At 47.5% G+C, this 24,435-nt stretch overlaps 8 protein-coding genes across 8 annotated transcripts; 3 read left to right on the top strand and 5 right to left on the bottom strand.

Moving 5' to 3' along the window:
- Positions 1-759: 759 nt before the first annotated feature.
- BP5553_09739 (uncharacterized protein) lies at positions 760-5,477 on the top strand (the record flags this gene model as incomplete). Its single annotated transcript, XM_032018362.1, has 7 exons — positions 760-1,079; positions 1,208-1,580; positions 1,638-1,703; positions 1,760-1,871; positions 1,932-4,479; positions 4,535-4,797; positions 4,852-5,477. 7 exons carry the CDS (start codon positions 760-762, stop codon positions 5,475-5,477), a joined length of 4,308 nt encoding a protein of 1,435 aa, XP_031865661.1.
- Positions 5,478-6,682: 1,205 nt separating this feature from the next.
- On the bottom strand, positions 6,683-7,441 carry BP5553_09738 (uncharacterized protein; the record flags this gene model as incomplete). The annotated part of the gene is made up of 5 exons (XM_032018361.1): positions 6,683-6,958; positions 7,009-7,080; positions 7,132-7,212; positions 7,264-7,356; positions 7,415-7,441. The coding sequence occupies 5 exons, from the start codon at positions 7,439-7,441 to the stop codon at positions 6,683-6,685; spliced, it is 549 nt and encodes a 182-aa protein (XP_031865660.1).
- Positions 7,442-9,792: 2,351 nt separating this feature from the next.
- On the bottom strand, positions 9,793-11,355 carry BP5553_09737 (putative acyl-CoA dehydrogenase; the record flags this gene model as incomplete). The annotated part of the gene is made up of 6 exons (XM_032018360.1): positions 9,793-9,884; positions 9,941-9,981; positions 10,031-10,718; positions 10,770-10,923; positions 10,974-11,111; positions 11,251-11,355. 6 exons carry the CDS (start codon positions 11,353-11,355, stop codon positions 9,793-9,795), a joined length of 1,218 nt encoding a protein of 405 aa, XP_031865659.1.
- Positions 11,356-12,231: 876 nt separating this feature from the next.
- On the top strand, positions 12,232-14,250 carry BP5553_09736 (uncharacterized protein; the record flags this gene model as incomplete). Its single annotated transcript, XM_032018359.1, has 5 exons — positions 12,232-12,483; positions 12,539-12,614; positions 12,675-12,977; positions 13,073-13,168; positions 13,649-14,250. 5 exons carry the CDS (start codon positions 12,232-12,234, stop codon positions 14,248-14,250), a joined length of 1,329 nt encoding a protein of 442 aa, XP_031865658.1.
- Positions 14,251-15,616: 1,366 nt separating this feature from the next.
- On the top strand, positions 15,617-17,911 carry BP5553_09735 (Uncharacterized protein; the record flags this gene model as incomplete). Its single annotated transcript, XM_032018358.1, has 6 exons — positions 15,617-15,754; positions 15,818-15,927; positions 16,076-16,128; positions 16,389-16,733; positions 16,785-16,850; positions 16,899-17,911. 6 exons carry the CDS (start codon positions 15,617-15,619, stop codon positions 17,909-17,911), a joined length of 1,725 nt encoding a protein of 574 aa, XP_031865657.1.
- Positions 17,912-18,373: 462 nt separating this feature from the next.
- BP5553_09734 (uncharacterized protein) lies at positions 18,374-19,243 on the bottom strand (the record flags this gene model as incomplete). Its single annotated transcript, XM_032018357.1, has 2 exons — positions 18,374-19,011; positions 19,150-19,243. The coding sequence occupies 2 exons, from the start codon at positions 19,241-19,243 to the stop codon at positions 18,374-18,376; spliced, it is 732 nt and encodes a 243-aa protein (XP_031865656.1).
- Positions 19,244-21,441: 2,198 nt separating this feature from the next.
- BP5553_09733 (Uncharacterized protein) lies at positions 21,442-22,189 on the bottom strand (the record flags this gene model as incomplete). Its single annotated transcript, XM_032018356.1, has 5 exons — positions 21,442-21,456; positions 21,515-21,648; positions 21,706-21,798; positions 21,902-21,976; positions 22,162-22,189. 5 exons carry the CDS (start codon positions 22,187-22,189, stop codon positions 21,442-21,444), a joined length of 345 nt encoding a protein of 114 aa, XP_031865655.1.
- A 1,234-nt stretch (positions 22,190-23,423) lies between these two features.
- On the bottom strand, positions 23,424-24,003 carry BP5553_09732 (Uncharacterized protein; the record flags this gene model as incomplete). The annotated part of the gene is made up of 5 exons (XM_032018355.1): positions 23,424-23,510; positions 23,566-23,582; positions 23,642-23,739; positions 23,800-23,911; positions 23,967-24,003. The coding sequence occupies 5 exons, from the start codon at positions 24,001-24,003 to the stop codon at positions 23,424-23,426; spliced, it is 351 nt and encodes a 116-aa protein (XP_031865654.1).
- Positions 24,004-24,435: the final 432 nt, after the last annotated feature.

Genomic DNA, 24,435 nt, shown 5'->3' with positions numbered 1-24,435 from the left:
CACTTCTTTATAGGGACGTCACACTGCAGTCTGTCCTTAACAACGACCACAGATATGCTTATTATGTTACAAAGGACAATCCTCATTTCGTCCTATTATGTTTTCTTACTTTCTCTTAACTTTGGTTTAGTATATTTGTCTAATAGGATTTCATTGATATTGGGTAATGCGACGTGGCGGTTCTTTGACTTTTTCGTCATCTCTACACCTAAATGCCACAGCATATAATGTGTGACCTGGCAAGGCTCTCTCAATTTCTGGTCTGTGATAAGGCCATCTTCATCATTATGATTAGACCACAGCCAACGCTATTGGATCATCGGATGCAGGTTTGGGGTAGTGGCAGTGCCTCTACCAATCGTTGCCAGGATTCGGTAAAATCTAAGACAGTACTTAAGGGCAGATCTCTCCTAAGCCTATTAGATCCTATACTCGAGCATGTTCTGACCGGAATGCCTGCTCGCTGCAGCCGCCAGGCAAGGCAGAATGCAACGCCTTTGCGACAGAGATGGATTGCGAAATTCGCAATACCCATAAACTACAAACCGGGCATCGAGAGAATTTAAGTAACTAGTTCGCGAAACCCTATTCTTAAAATCCCAAAGTTCCAAAACATACATCTTTCTCAATAAACTCCTGAACCTATACAAGATATCAACACTCTCACTCAAGTGGGCTGGTATTTTTTCCCTATCCATCTCAATTGCGCAGCTTGCCTGCTGAATTGTACCTGACAACCACGTAGGTCCATCCTTCCCGATGGCAGGAAACGTGGGGTTAAGCCTAATCCATGAGCCAGATACGTCTGGGGTTGGAGCCCATGATACCGCTGTTGATATTGTCTTCATACACGGGTTGGGAAGCAGCCCTTCTAAAACCTGGACTGCAAATGAGACTGGCACTTTTTGGCCGAAGGAGTTTCTTCCCAAGAGCATTCCCAGTTGCAGGATCTTGGTCTACGGGTATCAGTCCCAAGTGACAGATTCCACCAAAGCTTCAAGCATTTTAACTCATGCCGGGGATCTGCTAGAGGCTCTCATAATCCATCGCAGTCACAATCAAAAGGCTAGTGTCATCCCGTTTCCATATTGTCGAGTCTTTTCGAAAATTCCCCCTGTTTTTACCATGTTGTTGCCCATATGATAACTATCGTTCCCAATATACATTTTACACCTTACATTATTACTACCCGGAGCTAATAATACAGCACTAAGCAGATCAATTCCAAATTCATATTCGTTTGCCACAGCTTAGGCGGACTTGTGGTTCAACAAGCCTTGATTACTGCCACAAACAGCTTGCAACCCGACCATCGCAAAATCAGGGATGCCATATCTGCTATAGTATTTCTCGGTACACCCCATCATATTGATAGCAGTAGCCTCGCAAAGGCTCTCCAATATTCCGAACCCAAAGTAAGGCACGCAGAATTGACGTGCGCTCACTTTCCCCACCTCAAACAGACGGCTTTACATTTCGCAAGCATCCTACAGGAGTTCCAGTATATTCACCCCCAGAAATTGTCCAATATTAATACTGTCTCGTTCTTTGAAGAGCTTCCTATCCCGGGCATTGGACTGGTAATCAGAAACAAATCTAGAATTGTTTAGTGCTATTAGCAGATCTAACGGAAACAGGTTGTCGACTATCCCTCCGCACTATCCACTCCGTCCACTCTTATTCCACTACATGCAAACCACGAGGTAAGGCTCGATTTTTATCAGTTCTATTCTTGTTCATATCTAACAATTATAACAAGACCATATGCAGGTTCAAAAGTTTTAACGAACCAAACTACCTTCGAGTGGTGGGAGAATTAAAGAAGTTTGTTTCCCCATATATTGAGAACCGGAGTGTCGCCGATTATAAAGGTCAGTCACGCGTTAGCCCGGCCTTAAAAATAAATGCAGGAAATAGAATAATTCCAGTAGGGATCCTTCGCTGGCTTCAAATTGACAACGGGGGTGATACTTTCAACCCAGCTCCGGCTGGCACTGGCAACTGGTTCCTCAACCACCGGGAATTCAAGTCTTGGGTGGACGACCGCAGTTCTATCTTGTGGATTAAAGGAAACCCGGCCTCAGGAAAAACAATCCTATTATCCAGTATCATCCAGACATTAAAAACCCCGGCATTCAAAAAGAAACCTACGATCATTGCCTATCATTACTTCCACCACGGCTCCTCGGGTACTTCTCCCAGTGCCTTGTATCAGTCGTTACTCTTTCAGATTTTATCGCAAAATCCAAGTGTCATGTCTGATTTTACTTCTCTACTTTACGAAAAGAGGCATTGGTACACAAAACCTGACAAGCCTAACGCCGACTGGAAAACATGGATGTCTACACACCTAATTGACTTTCTCGAAGAAATCGTAAAGCAAGCATCAAGAACTCACGAATTACGCATTTTCGTCGATGGCCTTGACGAATGTAGAGAAGAAGAGTTGCCATCCGTTCTATCTCTTCTTTCTCTTATCGATTCAACTGTTTCGGAAAATCCAATCAAATTGTGTATCTCGAGTCGGCCTTGTCCATATCAGAAATTATGGTGCCATCCGCATCACCGCAAGATTTCCCTCGAATATGATAATGTTACGGATATCCAGCAATTCGCAGAGTTGCAAGTGGCAGCACGCTTTCCACAACTCCAAGATAGAAAGGGTCTTGCTGAAGCACTGGTAGAAAAGGCAAGCGGGACGTTTCTTTGGGTGGAGCTTGTGCTGAACACCCTCTCACAGCTGGAATATTCTAGAGAAATACCCGAGTCATTGCTTTTGGGCATCCCCAGCAATCTCCAAGGGTTCTTTCAATTTATTTATGATCGTATTGTCCAGAAAAAAGATATCTTGGGTACGATGGCTAAAAGAGCTCTCAGATGGGTTACCTTTGCAAGAAGACCACTTTTGCTTAAGGAACTAGAGGTTGCTTTAGGTGTCTGCGAGCCACCTCATGACATATCCAGTGGTATCTCACCAGATATTGTTGCAAAGGGAACGTCTTCACCACAGAGTGTTGGCATTGATCAGATTATCAATACTTGTGGGGGCCTTTTGGTGGTACGTGGTCCAAACGCCACAGTCCAGTTGGTCCACCAAACGGTTCGCGACTTCCTACTGAGCATGGCCGCGATAGAGGGTTCAAAATTAAGGGCCCCGACAGTCAACCCCCTTAAGAATGGAAATATTCTTATTGCGGAAGATTGCGTTTTGTACCTATCTTCCATGGAAATGAGCGATAAACCTAGAAAGTCTTTTGAAAACGAGGAATCTAGCTTTTTGGAATATGCTGTCAGTTACTGGGCGGAACATGCAAAATTGGCCGACAGCCCTGGATTTTCCCAAGTGGTCCTTCTCAAGAATTTACGCTGGCCGTCAACCAAGGTCTTGGATTATTGGGCTCATCTCTATCATCAGAAGGCCAGAGATGGCACTCGGTTTGAGTATTTTGGATGGACGGCTCTCCATGCTTCGGCAGCCTTTGGGCTTCAAAATTTAGCCCTGGTTATTTTTGAGGCTGAACAGCATCAATTTTCATCTTGTGATATTGGGGATGCTGTTGGGCGTACTCCATTGTCATGGGCGGCAGAGAAAGGGCACATTTCTATTGCCAAACTCCTGCTCCAGAAGGGGGCAAGCATTGCTACGAGGGACACCCGTCACGGACTATCACCCTTGCAGTGGGCAGCTTTGCAGGGCAACCTTGAGGTGGTCAAGCTACTTCTCGAAGCAGGAGCTAGTCCTGATGAAAACGTCAGTGGATGCACAGCGCTTTCATTAGCGGCGGCAAGAGGGCATGAGCCGGTGCTTAAAATCCTCTTAGACAAGGGCGCCACTCCCAATCTGTTTGATATGCACTCGGGGTGCACTCCCCTTCACTTGTCAGCTGGATACGGAAATGAAGCCGCGGTATCACAGCTTCTTGCCCACGGTGCCAACCCTAACCTTGTTGACAAGTTTAGGAAGCAAACACCACTGTACTATGCGATATCCGGAAGCCACCATGCGGTTGTGAAGCTCTTGCTCGACCATGGGGGTGGAATGCGAGAAAGTTCGGCCGAACCCTCAACGGATACTTCGAGATCTTGGCCTGATCGAATTGGCTACTCGTTTTTGAAAACCCTAGAAATTACGCCGCGTTCTTCTTCACGCAGCTCAAGTACTACTACACAAGCTCCCTCTGGATCTGTGTCTGGGTCTGGGTCTGGCAGCCATGCTCCTATAGGTGGCACACATAAAGGCTCCAATAAGACTTCGAAGAAGCGGTCTCACGAAAGTCCTGAAGATGGAGCAGACGGTGGAGATGGCGATTCTGGTGACGGCCCCAACAAGAAACCTGCGTTAGGCCCAAATCCTACTACCAGTGGAGAGGAACCCAAGCTGAACCTTGCATGCCCATACTTTAAACATGACCCTGGACGATACGGCTCGATGAAACTTTGCCACGGTCCCGTTGGTTGGCCAACTGTTGCCCGTCTAAAGTAAGATAGATCACCCGTCAAGGCCGAAACGCACTTTCGTACTAACTTAAACTAGGGACCATTTGTACAAACGGCATTGGGTGAAAGTTTGCTCCAGATGCTGCTCAATTTACAAAGACAATGTAGAACTTGAAGCTCACTACAAAGCCACAACAGCTTGCACTGTGAAGCTTGATAGGAACTATGCAGATGGTTTCGACGATAATCAGGAAAGGCGTTTCCGACCCAAGAAGAGGGGTGTAGAAGAAGTACAGTACTGGAAAATGGTGTACCAAATATTGTTTCCCACAGTTGGAATCTCTAGCATCCCATCCCCATGTAAGAATTTGAGTATGCCACTAAATGAGCAGATATCTAATAACCTAACTACAGGGTACGAAAATGTGAGCAAAAAGTCTTACGACGAGTCTTGTGCTAGCGCCCGGTTGCATGACCCCCTTCTCCGAAACGAAGTTCAGCAGTTGGTAGGAGATCCCACACTTGTTGGCCCGCTCTTGGATATTATCAACAGGCACCAGTCGGTATCTGTCAGACCAGCTATGGAAGGTCACGGCAGATCCCCTCAGATGCCAGTTCTCCCTCCACAAGGTGCAAATGACGACGGCCTTTCTATGTATCAACCGGCACCTTTCGACCTCCCCTCATCTAGTTATGACGGCTCCGTTTTTCCTCAGATGCCGTGGATGCCGTCATTCTTACAACCGCCTCATTCTCAAAGTGATTCTGGTTTTTGGACCGATTCATCGGCCATTACTGAAGGGGATGGCCTGGAATTTGCCTTTCAGGCAACTGGGTTTGGGGACATACCCTTAGCGCAAAATTCAACAGCAGCCCAGATATCGCAAGCCCGCGAACCATCCCAGGATGTTTCGCGTAATGCTCCTGGCTCTCTAATGTTTTCCCCAACAGAAGTTTACTCGACAGTACACAACAACCTTGATTCCGGCTTCTTGTGGGATCAAAATGATAAGCAAGCTTTAGACGACTCCCAAGAATAAGAAGTGTCTCTAGCTGAAGCAAATAGCGAGAATTAATCTCCACATTAGTGATTAGTCTTTCAACAAAAAGCATCAATAAGCCATGTCCCATTTCCCGTTTTCATTCGAGGCAAGAATAACACTCCAGGTGACAAATGTCACAACACACTATACTACAACCTCCCATATCATAACCTTCCGCGAAGCCAAACTACTTCATTCTTTCCTCTTGGAGCCAGACCCAAGGCCGGACGCTCCAGGTACCTTGTCACCATCTTCGCCAGGCTCTCCTACTACCTTCCCATTCCCTCTCCACATCATTTTGTCCTTCGAGGACAAAAGCCGCGTCTTGCAGAATTTGTCCCATCTTTTGAGCGCTCTGATTAACGGAAGCGACAGGCAGGTTGTTCGCGAGGCGCTCTGGAAGGTTGCAGGGCTCTTTATGTAGTGCGATAGCATGCGAGATTGATATTGTGCTGAGATTTTGCTGTTTGAAGAAATAAAGTTCGACATTTTCTTGAAAGGGAGGGGGATATATAGGTATTATAGAAATGTATATATACCGAAGTCTCGTCTAGAATAGTTCTATTAAAGTAAAGCTATTTTATTTAGTCTTATTACTATATTTCTAGAATTTAGTTACTAGTCTAGTCTAGTAAAAGCTAAATATCTTTCGTATTACTAAGTATTTATTTTATTTATTTTTTATTTTAGTTTATAATTTAAAGATAGTCTTAGTAACAATTATATTTCTATCTTTATTTTTATTCTTAAAGAAATAGGGCGAGGTATACTACTATAATCTATAAGGGCATAGTATAAATCAGGAACGCTAGGAGGAACGCCTTACGCGAGTACTTAACTGGCTCTATCTATATTAGCTTACTGTGATGATAATAATGTAAAGGGGACGAGTGATAGCGCTATAGTACCTAGGCACCAGCACGCTGCCGCGCACCCGCCTGTATAAAGTTTGAGAAACCTACTCTTTACGCTATATACACGACATTTTACGCCACACACATGACCAGACTTGATAATGGTGGCTGAGTAAAACATAGGGAGCCTGGGCTTATACGATATATCACGGTGTTTGTCACACGTCAGATGAAATAAAATGATTTTGTTTTAGCACGTGTGTTTTATTGCCGACGCTTAAGGCGGCAGGAGTGCTAATTCCACTATTAGTGTGGCCCATAACCGCTGGGTGGAACACCGCCAAACTCCTACTGTCTCTTCGGGGGCCGCCCAGCAGGTGGCGCTCCATACTGCTGCTGCGCGAACTGCTGCTCCCCGAACTGCTGGGCCTCCTGACCATAATGCTGCTGTGACGGTGGTAGATCTGCGCCTGGAGCGCTATGCGGTGGTGGGGCGCCGTACTGTCCGAAGTTTTGCTGCGCGTTCACTTGATATGTTGGGTTCTGACCTCCATACTGCGGGGTCCCTTGATATGTTGAACTCCCCTTATGCCCATACTGCTGGGCTATTCCACTCTGATTATGCTGGCACAATCATCAGCATTTGCCCCTCCCATCAATTGATAAGAGCTCACCCCTGGCCCGGCCGAAAACCCACTGGCCATCCCCATCAATCCTCCTCCTCCTCCATGACTCTCCTTCTTAGCCTGCCACAAGCATTAGCTTTTGCCCCTCCCAACCAATTGATAAGAGCTCACCCCTGGCCCGGCCGGAAACCCACTGGCCAGCCCCATTCCTCCTCCTCCTCTTCCTTCTGCTCCTTGACTCTGCTTCTTAGCCTGCCACAATAATTAGCATTCGCCCCTCCCAATCAATTCATAAGAGCTCACCTCTCCGCCCAAAAAACCCCCAGCCAAGTTCGCCCCAGGCTCTCCTCGTCCTCCTCCTGCGTGTCCTTCAGAACTATGACCCTTCTTATTAACCTGCCACCATCATCAATTATCAGCATTCACCCCTCCCAATCAATCGATAAGAGCTCACTCCTTCGTCCAAATGCGAACTAGCCATATTTAATTTGTTTGTTGAGGTGGTATGTGGTGGGTTGTGTTGTGTGCTTGCTCTGAACTCGTTGCTAGGTAGGTGAGTTATCCGACTTTCAAATCCTGAATCTCAAACACTCAATATATGTAGATGATTATCGGAAGGGGGAGAGATATCTTTATATTCCTGAACCCTTTAACAAAGCTCCGTAAAGTGTAATCTCTTTCGTTTTAGTGCCGGTTTGGCGTGGTTGGATTTAAGCTGAAGTGGTGGGTTGGGCTGGGTTGGGCTGGAATGGGCCGGAACAGTGTTCTGGTGCAGGTGAGCAGTCGATGCGCGGCTTGTCAACTTAATGAGGATCACGAATCCTGATTAGCATGTGCCGAACAGCGTGTTGCTCCTGTGACAAAGGTTGCGTCATTCCGCCTTCTCTGGCTCTGACCTGATGTTCGCTTGCTGGCAGTTAAGTATAGTACAGTTTAGCCTCGCGGTAGCCACAGTCAACTCCCGGACTATATTATTTTCCTCTCTATTACCGCTCACCTTTAGTGTGATGTAATTTATGATCACTTGAAGCAACAAGACACATGAATTACAATATTATGATTTGCAAATACAGATCAACGGAATTACCTTTTTTGCTGCTCCCGTCCCCAAAGCTTGCAAGGGAGAGTGATACAAGACTAAAATTTATTCTGAACACTTGATCTAAATTTAGCAAAAGATATCAGTAAACTGTAATATTTCTTTCATAACCTAACGAATAGATGTACTTTATCGTTTTCTAATATTTAAGAGTATGGGATTTTGCCCCGGTTGTATTTTAGTACATGATAGGCAAGTCAAGACACAACCTAGCCTCTCAAACAACCTAAAGCAAAGCTGCAACAGTAGGTCTGGAAGGATAGTTCCCAAGATACGCTCTTTACAATATTACAGGAAATCGGCATTACGTAGGAGGTGGAGGATCTAGGTTATATGGTTGATTTCTCACGGATACTGCATATGTAACTCAAGTCACGGTGCCGACAGTGACAGAAATCTTAACAGCAATGAGAATGTTGACAATAAGATATAAACTTGACAGCAGTAATAGGCATAGTTATTTATAATTTAGCTAAATAGTTGTTTTTTCAAGTTCGGAATTTCTACAGACACCACCAACAACGTTCTACCAAGGCCAATTTCCTCATCGGTTAATCCGTTTTTTGGAAACACAACGCAAACCAAGTTGTTCGCGTATGAATATATTCCTAGGAAGTTATCCCGCCTAGTTTAAGAGACTCGTTGAAAGACCGGATTGACGTATTTATAGTTTCCTAATCCTCTCGTAGCTAACGAGGCATTTTACACAACACATCTCCCTATACAAAGAGAGGGGGGTGTCGTATCTGCTCAAGTAGTTCTGTATGTGCTGTATGGAAGGAGTAATTTCATGTTCCGGGAATAATAAGAGATAAGATAGCGAGTTGTGCTAGATCAAGGTAGGTTTAGGCCACGGGCGTCAAGTAAGCCACGCCAAATAATCAAAGGTGATAGATGTTGAGGTTCCTAAGTTGTGCCTGGGTGAAGAGATTGGTTATGTGGTTGCATTTATAAGCATGGTCATGTTCGAGGGCCACGCATGGGGTAAAATGGAGGTGTTTATGAGGTGCAAGGAAATAGTACCACAGAAAATACAGCTTCTTGCATGTTACAAGAAGAGTTTGATGCAGTCAACTGACCAAGCTATTACCTATTCACGTGGTTCAGAATTAATTGGCACTGAATGGCCATCCAAGGAATTCGGACCGGCTCGAAGAAGTAGAGCTGAAGGACGGGTTAGATCAAGAACCCCTCTAGCCTGTATAGACCGTGTAGCGCGCGTAACGTGCCTACCTACCGCCTTGCCTCATTCTGCCCCCCCTCCCCAAGGGGTAAGGTATATAACACAAAATAAGCAAATGTCCGTTACCGAAGTACAAGGGCGTGACACTTGGTCAAGTGGCTCGGGTCAAATTGTACTTATGGGGTCGCTAGGGACGATAGGAACAAAAGGGAAACAACAACAATAAAAAACGACAAGAGATGTAGGCAAACGACACCGGGCCGAACTCTTTTGCTTCCGGAGTATACAATAATATCTTTGCCTCTAATTCCTGCCTCTGTTTTGAATTAAATTGTTTATGATGGATGCTGAAGGTTTTTTTTTTTAACAAACGAACTCGTGTATCGTGGGTTGCTCAAGTTGGCGAGCGAGCCTACGCGCTCGAGGCAACGCGACCCTACTGCTGCCAGCTTTCTTATTCCCCTCTGCTTTTGTCATTCCGGTCTTGCGAAGGAAGTAAGTTTTGCTACTCAGATAAAACTCATTTTCAGTTCTTTATTACTTACACGAATTATAGTTTACTCGGAGGTTTCGAATACTTCCTCAGGTCCTTCGTCTCCTCTCTGATAGCTAGCTCGCTCATGATCTCTTCACTTCCACCGCCTAAAACACATATCATTAGTAGACGGCTATGAGGTGTTGTTTTCGAATAATCTTACCGACTGCCATAACCCTCACATCTCGAGAGATGGCTTCAATCCTATTTATCTGTCAGTATTTATGATCCTCAAAGATACAAAGAGACATACCTTCCCCCTTTCCCACCCCTCGCGTATCCAAGGCCACCCATAACCTGCTGAGCTTCCCTCACGCACTTTTCCAAGCATCTCGTACTGACGACCTTCAGCATAGCAGTCATTCCACCGATACGAACATCAGAAGCGCCATTCCCTTCGTTTTTCCGCTCCAGCTCAATCAGCCAGGTCAACTGCTCTAGAAATGCCTGAGCAGGCTCGATCATCCTCCCCATTTTCACGAATTTAGCTCTGATAATCGGATTTTCAATCAGCTTCTTGCCAAAGGTCTCTCTGGTACAAGCATGCTGCCAAGCATCCTCGACACAAACCCTACTCAGCCTGATCGATTGTGTGGCAATAGCCTTTCTCTCCGCATTGAAGTTCGACATAATAACTTCAAATCCACGATTTTCTTTATGGATGAGATTAGAGACAGGAACGGAGACATCGTCAAGTGTGATGAATGTGCTTCCTGATGCACCGACCCCGGAATTATGCATCAGACGTCTCGAGACACCGGGGGCGGCGAGGGGGATAATCAACAAGGAAATTCCTGTGGCGCCAGGACCACCTGTTCGCACTGCAGCTGTTACATAGTCTGCCCAAATGCCGTTGGTTATCCACTTCTTCGAGCCATTGACAATATATTGGTCCCCTTTCCGGATTGCTGTGGTCTTGATATTTGCCACATCGGATCCAGCTATAGCAACAATCAGCAAAGCAACAACCCGGATTCAGAATTGAGAATTACCATCAGGCTCCGTAATTCCGAGACAGAAACGGATACTGCCGTCAGCTACACCAGGTAGGAATTTGTCTTTCAAAGCTTGGGTACCAAAGTTCACAATAGGGGGAACACCGATTCCGTTCCCTCCGCCGAGGCCCCAGCTAACACCAGTGTAACCCTATACAGATTAGATATGATATATCACCAACGAGAGAAGGATAGCCGTACGACTCTGGTGAGCTCATCAGATACGATGAGGGTATGCCATGAATCCCACTCCTCAAAAGGGATCCCTCCGGGTAATGGTACATTCGACAGTCCAGTGCTTAAGGCTAAATATCCAAGCTCGGCATGGCGTTTGAAGGCCTGGGATGATTGTTAGTATATCAATGATATGCAAAGAGAGTTGGAACGGGGGATTGTCACGTGCCTGATCCGGGATTTGGCCTGCAGTTTCCCAGTCAAAAGCATATGGAAGGATCTCCTCGTCAACATATTTCCGAACAGCTGCTCGAAGCTTGCGGTGTGAGTCTGTATAATGAGGTGAAACGTTCCTCGAATACCACAATGGCTCCGCATAGGGAGTAGGGCAGCCGAAAGCTTGAGACATCTCTATTTCCCTGAAGGCAACGAGCGCTCAGTCGCTGGTGAAATAGAATGGTATGCACCGATTCCGGTTGTGATATGATATGTTACAAGGTCAACATCTGGATGGTGTCGGTTTCATCTATAAGTGGTTTGGAGTAGGGTGATGGAACTGAGGGGATGGAGGTTGGGGTAATCCCTGTGCCTCGGCTACAATGCCTGGAGACTTGTACACGATTCGCATATGAAATAGGGGTTACACTACCCCTGAAGCAACAGCAACATCCTAGGTCGTCATCAACAGTCAATAGAGTTGTATATTATTTGGTAATAAACAAGAAGTAGCTTGCTACCTTGCTGCTATTTAGTTCTATGTGAACATATCTGAAAGCATAGTGTTTTAACCTGATTTCACGGAGTTGCTGATACTCCCTTTAATTGAACTGATGTTGGACTTTTGCATCAGGATATATCTTCAGCCTTTTACTTTGATTTCTTTAAAAGTGCAGTTGTTAATTTGATAATGGAGACATCCTGAAGATTTCCTTTTTTTGGAATAGCTTGCTCAGGCTATCCCCCGCCTCAGGGCTCAAGCTATCGTCACCCAATGTGGGGTTCCCCTACCAACAGTTCCCCAACTGGAGAAGTGATGCACACACAACGAAATTGGTCTATCTTGCACTGCCATTGATATAACATAGCAGCACTAATTACAAAAGCAGTTCTTACAGCAGAATCTAAAATATAAATGAAAAAACCTCTATAATCACCGATAAGAGCATCAAGAACCACGATAAGCTGATAATATGCGATTACGTCATTTTCAACTCGTCTTTCCTCATCCTCCACAACCCCTCGATTCAATTCCCCTCCAGATCTTCGGAAATGTGCAAACTAAACAATGCCTAACATCCTTATTATCGGTGCAACTCGAGGCCTGGGTGCCTCCCTGGCAAATGCCTACGCTTCCCAGCCAAATACCACAGTCTACGGCACGACACGTTCCACGACCGGACCGAGCGGCTTGAATGAGAAAATTATATGGGTTGCAGATATAGATGTTAGCGAAGGGGATGTAGGCAAGAGATTGCTGAATCAATTGGGGAAGCTGGAGGCAGACGGGGTTGGGGAGGTTAAACGATTTGATGTTGTGGTGAGTTTGTAGATGTGTTAGCCATGATGATCATAAAGATTGATTTGTGAAATAGATCATCACAGCGGGATACTTCGCAACAGAAGACTTCGCAAGTGGGCCGAAATGGGAAGAGGAGATTAAGATGTACAGTCCGTAACTCCTCGTTCCCTATCACATCCAACCGGCTTCTCTAACGCCACCAACCATAGAAATATCCGCAATCTCACCACCGTTCATAATCCACTCCCTAACCCAAGCCCACTACCTCCGCAGCGGGTCAAAAGTCCTCCTCATCTCCTCCGAATCCGGATCCATAACCCTCCGCCACGAAAAGGAAGGGGGAGGGAACTACGGCCATCACGCAAGCAAAGCGGCGCTGAATATGGTGGGTAAGCTATTGAGCTTGGATCTTAAAGAGAAGGGGGTGATTATTAGTATATTACATCCTGGGTTCATGAGGACGGAAATGACAAAGGGGGTGGGGTTTGATAAGTATTGGGATGATGGCGGTGGTAGGTTTATTCCATTCCCCCAACCTGCCGTTATAAAAGAGACGAGGACAAATTCTAGATGTGGTTTTTGAGATATGGTGCTGATATATAAGTAGCGGTTACACCAGACGAAGCAGCGAAGAGTCTTCTGGAGTGGACGGAGAAACTAGATATAAGTAAAACGGGGCAATATTGGGCACCGAGAGGGCCGAGTAAGTCTTTTTCTTTTTTGAGCTCGAAAAAACATGACGAAAATACTGACCGAAGTAGGGGATATTGGCACTGCGGAGGTAACGATTGGGAAGAATTTACCCACGCCGTTGCAATTGCCTTGGTAGTTGGATGGCGATGGGGCATTATGAAGGCGTACTGATAATGAAGTGCGATGACTCTCTAGTTCTTGTAGTTGGGAGTTGGATTGCCCTTGGAATATTTTCATGGAATGGGATGTAGGCCCCTAATTCCGAAACTATTAAGTTATAGCTAAGTTTTAATCATCTAAATAGTTATAAAAAGGCACCGAATTCTTATCTAAAGTCAAGTGAATGGCACGATCAACTAACTGCCTTCTCTGATCACACCCTCCAACTTCTTCCCCGTCCGCATCTCAAACTCCTCCTGAGACTATATTCTCCGGTATTCTTACGCCATCCTTTCCCTTCAGCCCTTCCCTCGCTAACTAATTTCTCAAGTCTTGTTTATCGAAGCTCGCGCCCTCCTTGCCCAGCGGGTAACTAGACGCTGGCCAAAAAAGCGACTCGAATCTGGAGTCAGACCCTCCTCCACAATCACCACCTCATCAGTCAGTCTCCTCATCCAACCCAAACTCGAATTTCGTATCCGTAATGATAATACCATGTTCTCTGGCATAGCCACTTGCGGCTTTGTATATCCTCAGAGCCAACTTCTCAATCCTCTCGGCATACTTGGCGCCAACGATTTTCGCGGCCTCGGCGGGGGACATATTATCGTCATGCTCCCCGGCTTCGGCCTTTTTGCTAGGAGTATGAATCGGACCTTTTTTGAATTTTCAGAATTCTTGAAGGCTGGCCACCATGGGCATACCGTGGACGGTGCCTATCCATTGGTATCATTTCCAGCTGAGCAGGATGGAGGCTTCGGCCAGGCAGATTTTCAGGGCGCAGACCTGCCTGCATGGAGTAGTTTTGGAGGAGGAGAGGAAATGGGTTCGTATACTGGAGGGAAGGTTGGGAGGAGTTCGACCAGTGGGCAGATACGAGGACTAGGAGGCCTTTCGTTGGAATGCCATGGAGAGGAAGAGGAACCGCATTAGTTACCTATGTTTTGTCAGGGTAAAATAAAGGGAGCTGGAAGGGAGATGCGCCGTACATTTCACATTACTAGATAGTAGGCTGAGATGCGATCTGATGTTATGAACCGCGGCGTCTTCTCATCGATACCGTAGAGCTCCCGACCCTTGCCTACAGCAATTTTGGGAGCGCATCGATAGCAGTGGAGGTAACGACATAATCCGACGGAAGAGACAGCAATTGTTGGCGCGTCAAGTAGGTATTGGTCGCAGTGGGCCGTGATAAATAAAATACCAGTCTGGTACCAGATAAATAGGTGCTTGTACTTCGTACTTGTACCTGACGAGATCCCAAGATGCTTATGACATGGACATACTCCGTAGCGTGGGAAGGAATTCCCCTCCTCTCCAGCGGGCAATTGGCGCTCCAGATGCACTACATCGTAGGATTGATGGCCGGCTTATTACTATTCACTGCCTTTCTCAATTGTGGTAACCCCGAGACTCCTGAGTGTAATAATACTCGTACCTGATTGTTAATTGCATGAAGTAAACAAACATATAATTTTCTATCAAAGCTATCAAACGTGTGACGCCAATTCGGAGGGAAAAACCGCTGTCCCGCTGCTGGCCGAGATGCCCCACGCTGTCAGTGGAATGAATACCTTGTAATGTGGCTTGGAGCTTTGCGCACCCGCCTATCAATCTGCTGGTTCTGCAACCTCCTTGGTCATCGTGATCAGCTACGGGGCTCTTAGAGGCCTTAGAGGCTTATTAGAGTCCCTTAGAGTCTTAGGGCTTGGAAAAAGCAACTTTTGGTCTGGCACCCCGCCGGGTTGGGGGCTTCTCAGGGTGGGATTGAGAGGGATTAATCATGGATGAGGATCATGGATGGGGATTATGGATGACATGGATAGCTTCTAGGCCTCCGGGTTCCTTCGAAAATTTATCTGCGAAGTCGGGACTGGTGGACTGGGTTCTTGAATATAAACATCCCACACGCCCGCATCCTCGTTCTGGTTCTTATTTTCGTCATCGTATAGATATTGTCGTGAAAGTCCCGGTATCCTCTGTTTGCTATTCCAGCATCAGCTCTCTTAAGTTCGCATATATTGCAATCAATCCCCGCTCTCGTCTACGATAAGCCTACCTATTCCACGGTTCGATTCAAGATGGGCCAGCCATCCACCCAGGCGAGCAATGCCATCATCTACCTGTCCTACGGGGCATTCCTGTACGTGGAAAGCTAGTTGCGTAGCAATTGTCGCATTGGAAAGCTTGTTCTTGTCCGGCAGAGTGGGAGCTAAATCGTGCTGCACAGGGTATTCGGATGCTCAGTCGCATGGGGTCTGCGACATCAAACAAAGGTAGAGGAAGACCCCTCCTGCAAATGTTGTCTGCTCTCGCGGCATTGTCCTGCTGGGCGAGGTCGAATGGCGCTGACCGTGAAACCACACCAGAGCGAATTCCTTTCGAGCAACAGGACTCAGACTGGTCAGAATTCCCACTCCATGACCCCCACGCATTGGTGCTCCGCGGCATCCTCAAAGCCTTCTATCAAGCCCATAAACCCTCTCTGCCTATATCTTAGCAAATAGGATCAAGCAATCTCGATTCTTTTACCTTACTCTCGGAAGCAGTCCAGCTAACCCGTGGTGTTGTAGCATTGCCGTTGGCTCTGAACTTCATCGCGTCTGGTTAGTAAATCAGCAACAGCGTGCTTAGAATCAACAAAATGCGGCAGCATATATATATAAATATATATACACCACCAACCCAGCATACGCAAAGCACATGCATCGGAGTCCTTGAGAGAATGAGTTGTGAAGAGGTTCGTATTCATCTACAGCCCGGTCTCCCCCAGACCCCCTGAAGTCGAAACTCCCTTCGCCTACGCTCTATGTAGACTGAAGGGGACGGAAGGGACTGGGGAAGACCAGGCGGCTTCACTACGGGCGCTGAGTCGATTCAGAAACCAGATATCCAACTTCCACGCCTATGCTGCGTGGGAGAGATATCTGGTCCTGTTGAGACGAAGCTGAGATTGCACCGTAATACTCGATCAAGTTAATGCTTGCGTGGGAAAGTGTCTGCCGCTTTGATGATATTCCTTCCATTTCCCATGAATTTAGTAGCTAATCTTAGGTGACTTTCATCTACAGCACTCGGATCAGGTATCCTATTCGCTTATCCCGAGCTCGCAACCATCACGGGTGTCCAAGGTACGGTTATCTATGCCATTACCTCAGCCGGCCCTCTCATGATCTTTGCCTTCCTTGGGCCGATCATTCGCTCAAAATGCCCCGAGGGGTTTGTCTTGACCGAGTGGACCAGGCAGCGGTATGGTATAATCGCCGCATGTTATATAAGCTTCTTGACTTGCGCGACCATGTTCTTATACATGGTCGCTGAGCTTTCTGCTGTGGGACAAATCATGACTGTTTTGACTGGAATGGATGGCCTCCCCATGATCATCGTCCAGTGTATCGTCACCACCATATATACCTGTGAGCATATATATATGATTCTATGGTGGATTTGCAGCTAATTCCATAAAGCACTCGGAGGATTCAAGATTTCCTTCATTACGGACACATTGCAAGGAGTCATGGTGATTGGTCTCAGTAAGTCCCACTACCACACACTACGAACCAACAGCTAATAATATCCAGTTATCATCGCTACGATCACTATTGGAGTCAAGACCAAGATTGACAGAAGCCTCATAGAGCCGTCTGGTTTAACTCACACCAGTCTACTGGGTTGGCAGCTCTTGTACATCCTTCCTGTGGCAGTCTTGACCAACGATTTCTTCCTGTCCAACTTCTGGATTCGTACCTTTGCGTCCAAGACCGACAAAGACCTCTGGATCGGCGTATCGGTCGCAACCGTCGTCGCCCTCCTCATCCTGACTCTCGTCGGATCCACAGGATTCATTGCTGTCTGGTCAGGCGCGTTCGATCCCAGCAACCCGGACCAAGAGGGCAGTGTAGCTTTCTTCTACCTCCTTGAGCAACTGCCTTCTTGGACCATTGGAATCGTCCTCGTTATGGTCGTAACACTCAGCACCGCCGCGTTCGACAGCCTCCAATCCGCCATGGTCTCCACCGCATCCAACGATCTCTTCCGCAATAAACTCAACATCTGGTGGATCCGTGGTGCCGTGGTCCTAATCATATTCCCCGTTGTGGTATTAGCGCTCAAGGCTCCCAGCATTTTGCAAATCTACCTCATCTCCGATCTCTTCTCCGCGTCTTCCATCCCCGTTCTCGTCCTAGGGCTGAGTGAACGTTTCTACTGGTGGCGAGGGTTCGAGGTCGTCGTTGGAGGACTAGGCGGTATCATGACCGTGTTCATCTTCGGTACCATATACTTCGGCAATGCGCAAGAGGGCGCGAACCTCATCTTGTTGCAGGGCGGTCTATATGGCAATGACTGGAGTGCCTTTGGCGCTTTTGTGGCTGCGCCTTTTGGCGGGCTGCTTTGGGGATTCGGAGCATGCGCCTTGAGGATCTCTTTCCACTTCGTTATGTCGAAGATTAAGGGAACCAGATTTGATGCTCTGGATAAGCCACTTCCTGTAGGGAGGATTGTGAGCGAGGGAGAGGATGCTGAGGGGGATGAGGTCCAGAGGATTGCTAGTCAGGGTCTTGTGACTATTGATAACAAGGGAAAGTTCTTCTAGTCTGGTCAAGGAAGAGACGAGAGGCGTGGCGGGTATAAAAAGTTGGCTTGAGGCGTGGTATGGATTTAATAGGCTCTTTCGTTGCAGGGCCTTTCCTTTGCTGAGTTTGGTGAACCTCTATTCCCGTAGGGTTGTAATACAGTGGACAGAATGTTATCGAGTGGGCGGATAGTAGTAGTTTGAATTGAGCTTATTTACTATACAAATTGTCTGCTTACCATTGTGTAACGTTTCTGTAGATCTTTGAACTTTATACCTTGGCATATCGGTTTATACGTCCCTAGTGCAAGATATAGAAATCATGCCCAACCGTCATATGGAAGTTTGAATAGAGTAAGGTCTGCTCGATATTTATATCACTCTAGAATATCTGATGTACATGTATAACCTAGGCATTTTTCCGCCATTCTACACGTATCATACACACTTGCCCAACATACAAATCCCCTCCTTCCTTGCCCACTAATCATCATCCTTCTCCCACGCCCTCAAAGTATCCAAATCCGTCTCTTCGACCGTTCCCCAGACCCTCCATTCCGCACCCGTCCACTTATGGAACTGTTTCTGCAACACCAAATACTCCACGGCATCCTTCGCCTTCCCACTCCCCCCAATAACCTCCCCATCCTGATCCAACCTCGTCAATCTCTGCGTAGAATCAATCCGAACAACCGCCTGCATCACCCCACTCCCTTCAATGGGATACCTGGCAGCCCTATTACTAACCATCTTCGCCCTCCTATTATACTGCACCAGTTCCCAAACGACCTGCTCGCCCTTCCTCCGCGCCGCCAACCGCGCCATAAAACTATCATACAGCCCATCCGTGCAGATTTTCCGCAGGGTTTGGGAATCCCCCTCCGCGAAAGCCGAGTACATCTGCTTGTGCAGTGCCAGCGCCGTGGGCGTGATGCGGCCGCCGTGCAGTTTCACCGTGCGGCTATACCATCGGCCGTTGGGGTCGGCGGGGGATGACAATTTGAAGACACAGAGCGCGAATACGTTGCGTGCCTTGTAGCGGAGGCGCTTGTATTGTAGGAAGAGGTATTGGAGGGGTGTGGAGGTCAATTTGACCGTTGCGTACGGAGGTATAAATGTGCCTAATTTTCGCAACGCCAGTTAGCCACCGTCATTCATTGCTGTTTTTAGACCCGGTTCGAAGAGAGGTAAGACGAACTCTCTAATACTCCCATATCGTTAGGTAGTTCCTGCTTCCCAGCCGCTGAACTCTGCATTACTCGGAAGCTCCTCTCTGGGTTCCTTGGTGTACGCATAGCCGCCCCTTTGGATGGGGGGCCTTGTGCTCGTAGCGCTGGGATCTGGGAGAAACATCGTCGGTTTAGGGGCTGTGATGATAAGCCTATGCCCGCAAGGAGCGGCCGTCGGAAGAGAGTCGCCATTGGGGGAGGACGGGGAAGCTGTTGTTGTAGGTTCCTGGGGATCTTTTTTTTGGAGATGGGGCGGGTAAACCTCGGCGCTTGACGCCGATGGTTCCTGAGATGAAGTTCCTAATTGGGAGTGTTCAGTTCGGTGCAAAAATATCCATGGAATGAATGTTTATATAGTTTTCGTTCTCTCGTGCTGATTGAAGGAAAAATACATAGATATATCAATCCATATAGGTTACAATGCAAAAGTGTAGCAGCTATAAGAAATCAACCGCGCGAGCCGCCAAGGCTGGCGCGCCTCCTTCGACCCACGTAGCGAGGCTGTCGACGGTCTCCGCCTTCTCTGCTGATGTTCCTCCTTTCATCAGTATCACCACGACCTATTTCAATTTTATCTCTTTCTGCCATTGCTCTTCTTTCCCGATTTCTTTCCCTTCAGCAACCCTCAACTGCAATGCGGCAGCATATGCCCTAATCCGCCAGCAGACTGGCTTATCAGCGCCTCGCATCCTCGGGACCCCCCTCGTCCAATCTCCATAACCCTTCGTCTCCTCCGACCACAGCTCCCTTTTCTCCACCGCCAGATTATACGCCTGCCTCGCCCTCTCCCCCGTCGGTATCTTCCCAACATTCTCAGAATGCAAATATAAACGGAAATCCAAGCCCACCTGCCTCTCCCGAGCGTAGACCCTCCGTCCTCCACCCACGCGTCGCCGTCCTCCTTGGAGTAGCGAAACACTGGCATCTCCCACTCCTATTCTGCCGCGCTCTTAGCACGGCGCCGGCGGCATGGTGGGGGCTAAGGTGTGCGTTGACTTTTATGGGGGAGTTGTTGTTGGATAGTGATAGTGGCACTGGGATTGTGGGCGGGGGACAAGATATTGCGGGGATTGGGGGGCAGTGGAGTGTTGAGAGGAGGTTTCGGGTTACGGAGGTGTTTTTGGCAGTTCTTTGGGTATGTTAGCGTATTTCTATTATCGAAACTGATGTGTGCTCGTCTTGTGGGAGGAGACAAGGATAAACTACGGAGATGATATCCTAGGAAGAGGGGGACGGCGTGGAATATACGACTATAACAGCGGGGAGCAGGAGAGAGAACAATTGCTGATTATATCCCAAGTGCTGCGCATCCGCCTACCTATCCTTCTATTTCACCGATTGTCTTATGTCTCGCTGGTAAGTCCCTTCCTCTCCTCTCCTCCCCACTCCGCCATACGATCTAACACATCCCGATCCTAGGCTTCTAAATTACACCCCCCAAGCAACGCTCGTTCGCCTCCTAACCATCAACTCTGTAAACGCATACATAACATCCTGGGTCCTCTATCTCTCGGGCGGCTCAGAAGATCCTCGACTCCTACTCCCAGCTTGGATAAGCATAGCTAGTGTAAGCCTTCTCCCTCCCTCTTCCTTCCTTTAAGCACTTTCGTTCTTGAGTTGCGCTGACAAACTCGGTATAAAACAGACTCTAACATTCCTCTACCATCTAACCCATCCGCGTCTCGCAATCTTAAAGGAGACATCTCTTTCCATCTCTGTATTTTCCATAACGAGTTTTATCAGTATGGTTAGTCTTTTATTGCAATTACATCTCACGAGGGCGAACGATCCGCCAGTGCCTTTATTCTTGATTGCGAAGCAGGCGTGGGAATATGTTAAGATTGGCGTGGGTATGGTTGGGATGGTGGGGAGGGAGTTATAGCATCACATTTCATGTAAATTCAATTCACGGCGCTGCCTGATACACATAGTTCGTAATTTGCAACAACTGGTATTGTCAGAACCAACATGCTATGCCCCTCGTCCTGGATATGGAGAGCAAGGGTCACGCAGCGAATCCTCCGGTAATATACATATTTCTGCAAACGCAAAATAAGCAAATCCTGATGTTGAGCATAATACTGTCTAGAGAGAAGCCCTCTTCAATCTAAAGCCGAATGCCAGCCACGCTTGCGTTCTATGTGAAGAATGCGGGTATCATCGAAAACGCCCCATATCGAACCGTACCAGAAAGGGTGAGGGTCGAACCCAACCATGTGGATACAGAGGCGGGGCAAGAAGCTGGGAAGAAAAGGCTGTTGCCAGCGCACTTCTATCGATGATCCTCATGAAGATGGCTGGTGGGGACAGGATTCGATGGGTTTAGAAACCATGGACCTGAAGTAGACATGATTAGCTGGCGGTCAATACGTTACGAGGCCAAGGGGAATCTAACCTTGATAGTCTTGGCATCTAATTCCAGGCCCTCTTTCTTGTCGGTGAGGAATTCTTGTACATCTTTGCGCTGATCGCCCTGGAGCTGGATCACCTCTCCCATCTCGCTGTCGACAACGATAGTGCCATTGCAAGCTGCAGCGCGTTAGCCGCCATTCAATTCTTCATGATTGGGTGCGTAACAAAACATACCGAACTTCTTCTTGATGACCTTGAGGATCTTCTTCTGGTCAAATTTCTTGGGCAGACCTTGCACAGTTGTCAAAGTCTTACGACCATTGCGCTCTGTTGGATAAATTGAGTCAGCGCGCTTATCTTGACTGGTGGCAAACGAAGGCGAGGCTGATGCAGGAAGACCACACAACAAAGGAAGATAAGGTGAACTTACGCTGAATACGAATATGAATATAATTCTGTGACTGCTTTGTCTCTCCAGTATCTTCGTCGGCTTCGGCGAAGGGGTCTGCGATGGCGAAATGTTAGCTGTGCACTACTATACGAGGTCCGATTCGGGGGCGCAATAACGATAGAAGGGTTAGCGATGGGTAGCTGGCGAGCACCACGGACATATTGTATCCATGACTCCCTCACAAATCCCCAAGGCCACGCGCATACCATCGTGCATGCAGACTGAGGACTTGTACTTACCGAAGGTCTTGAGATTTTCGATTGACATAAACTCGAGTGTTCCTGGGTCTCTTTGGGCAGGTGTTGTTGGTATCGAGGGTGAGGGAGGAGTGCGAGACGGTGTCGCGGGTATCAGGTTCTGAAGAGCGGTTTGCGAAGAGTGGAGATTGATCGTAACGATGGGAAGATGCGAAAGTTGAGGAGTTGGGGAGATGGTGATGGCGATGGCGATGTTTGTAGTTGTGGTTGTGGACGGAAGAATTGGATGGATTGGGCTGAGCACAAGAGGAGGGGTTATTGGAGTGGCGCTAAGCTGGACACACCGCTCCACGTGACCTGCTTATTTTCGGTTTTGCCCTGAACGGCTTTCATAGAGAGACGCTATCGCCACCTGCTGACCGGCGCTGTCTTCTGACTCCCTAGGGTTAGGAACTTCACAACTTATTATTACTCACAAGTATGGGAGTCTTACGTATGGATATGACAGTATCAAAAATACCGGTTGTTTTGAAACATAACGTTATCTTTTAACTTACAGTAACTCATCTACAAAGTATAGTATCTCGTGAGGCAAACAAACAAACTACGACCGCAAGCGGAGGCAACTATGCTACTTTTTCGATACCGGATCTTAATCGCCACATCTTGTCCCGCACGCCGCAAACAGCTAGGTCATACCAAGTACGGCTCCGTTTAATACAACTACCGAGTGGACGAGTTAGAACTCTTGGAACACATCTGTAACCGGTTCCTGGGCGGGAAGACTGGGTCTACAGTGGCACATCGTATCTGGTTCCACAGCTAAACTCATACATTTTACCACATCTTCTCGCTTTCGAGCCCACGGGTGAGTGATCGATTGGGCCTTATTCGGTTTGCTATTGAAGTTACTGTAATGACTTTCAAGTTGATGAGATGACTTGCCCCATAACTTATTGGCCGTACTCCTGCTGCCCTATTGCCTCAAACAGTTCAAATATCTCACTCCCAGAATCCATGAGTTGCAACCGCCATATGGAACTCACAAAAGTGGTACCGTGGTGGTGGTGGTAGAAATAGTAGCTCTCAGATATAATGCCAGGCATGAACTTCGAAGGTTGATGTATTTGGTAGACTGTACAGACCAAATAACGGTAGCCATGCATTCCAACGTACAACGCCTAGTGCTGGTTCAATCCTCAGCCACCCAGCCCCTTTTTATCCAACAGTCCCACATTATGTATACAGTATGACAGCTTCAGTATCAGTCCCCCATCATATTACAGACTCCTCCACTCATTAACCTAAGCTCCCGGCATCGGTGCCGCTGGAGGCGCATCTGTCGATAGGCCTGTTACAGGTGGAGGTGGTAAAAAGAGTTGGATGTATGTCTAGAAAGAGTTAATTGGGAGCGGAGCACGAGTGTGATTCGGAGAGGGGACGTACGACGGCGAGGGACATGACTACGGAACCCAAATATTAGCATTTCCAATCCGTAGAAGAGATGGTTTCCGAGACTTACAGGCCATGCCGACTGCAAAATATGCCGGTTGCGAAGACGTCTTAGCCGTCTCCGCGCTCTCGCCCAGCCAATTTTGAATTGCGAACACAACAGAAGCCCTGCGCGCGCTATCAGTTTGTGTCCATCTCATGCTGCACTCTCCGTGTCACTATGCGTACCAGCCGATGTACTTGTTCCTCGTGAACATTGCCGCCATTGGTAGGGTGCTTGATATCGTGCCGGACAAATCGCTCGGGTTCTCCTTCGGCGCTGGGACTTGATAGGGGATTACTGGGGATATGATGTGAGTATTGGCTGAAGATTGGGGGTCGCGGTGGGAACTTACTGAGGTCGGGCCTCCGCATATCTTTCTTGGAAGCCATGATGGGTATTGCTAGTGTGGTTGTTATGGAGGAGTGTTGTGTATTTTACTGGAATCAATACTACGAAGTACGTATGGTGCTGGTGCTGGCGTGAAGCTTCAGATTCGCCCTACGAGCGAGCGTTCTGATTGGTGCCCAGACTTCCAGCCTCCATGGAGTCGCTAGTCCATTCTGGGGATCCTGACAGCCTTGAACTTCAACATCGCCTGGTCATACTTCTTTGTATATTCATTAAGTATATCCTGAAAATGCCATATTGCCAGTACATCCATATCATTAGAATGCCAATAGATGGCCAGAGGGGTCAGATTATGAAAAATATGCTTATATAATCATCGTTCCACTCCATATCACCAATGAATGAAAGCTCTGGACGGATACTTGCATTAGGTTCATAGGGTTTCCTACAAATACACACGCACACAACGAACG

Source organism: Venustampulla echinocandica (genome assembly GCF_003357145.1).
Source record: "Venustampulla echinocandica strain BP 5553 chromosome Unknown scaffold_11, whole genome shotgun sequence".
NCBI classification, from domain to species: Eukaryota; Fungi; Ascomycota; class Leotiomycetes; order Helotiales; family Pleuroascaceae; genus Venustampulla; species Venustampulla echinocandica.
This window is presented reverse-complemented; position numbering and strand designations above follow the sequence as displayed.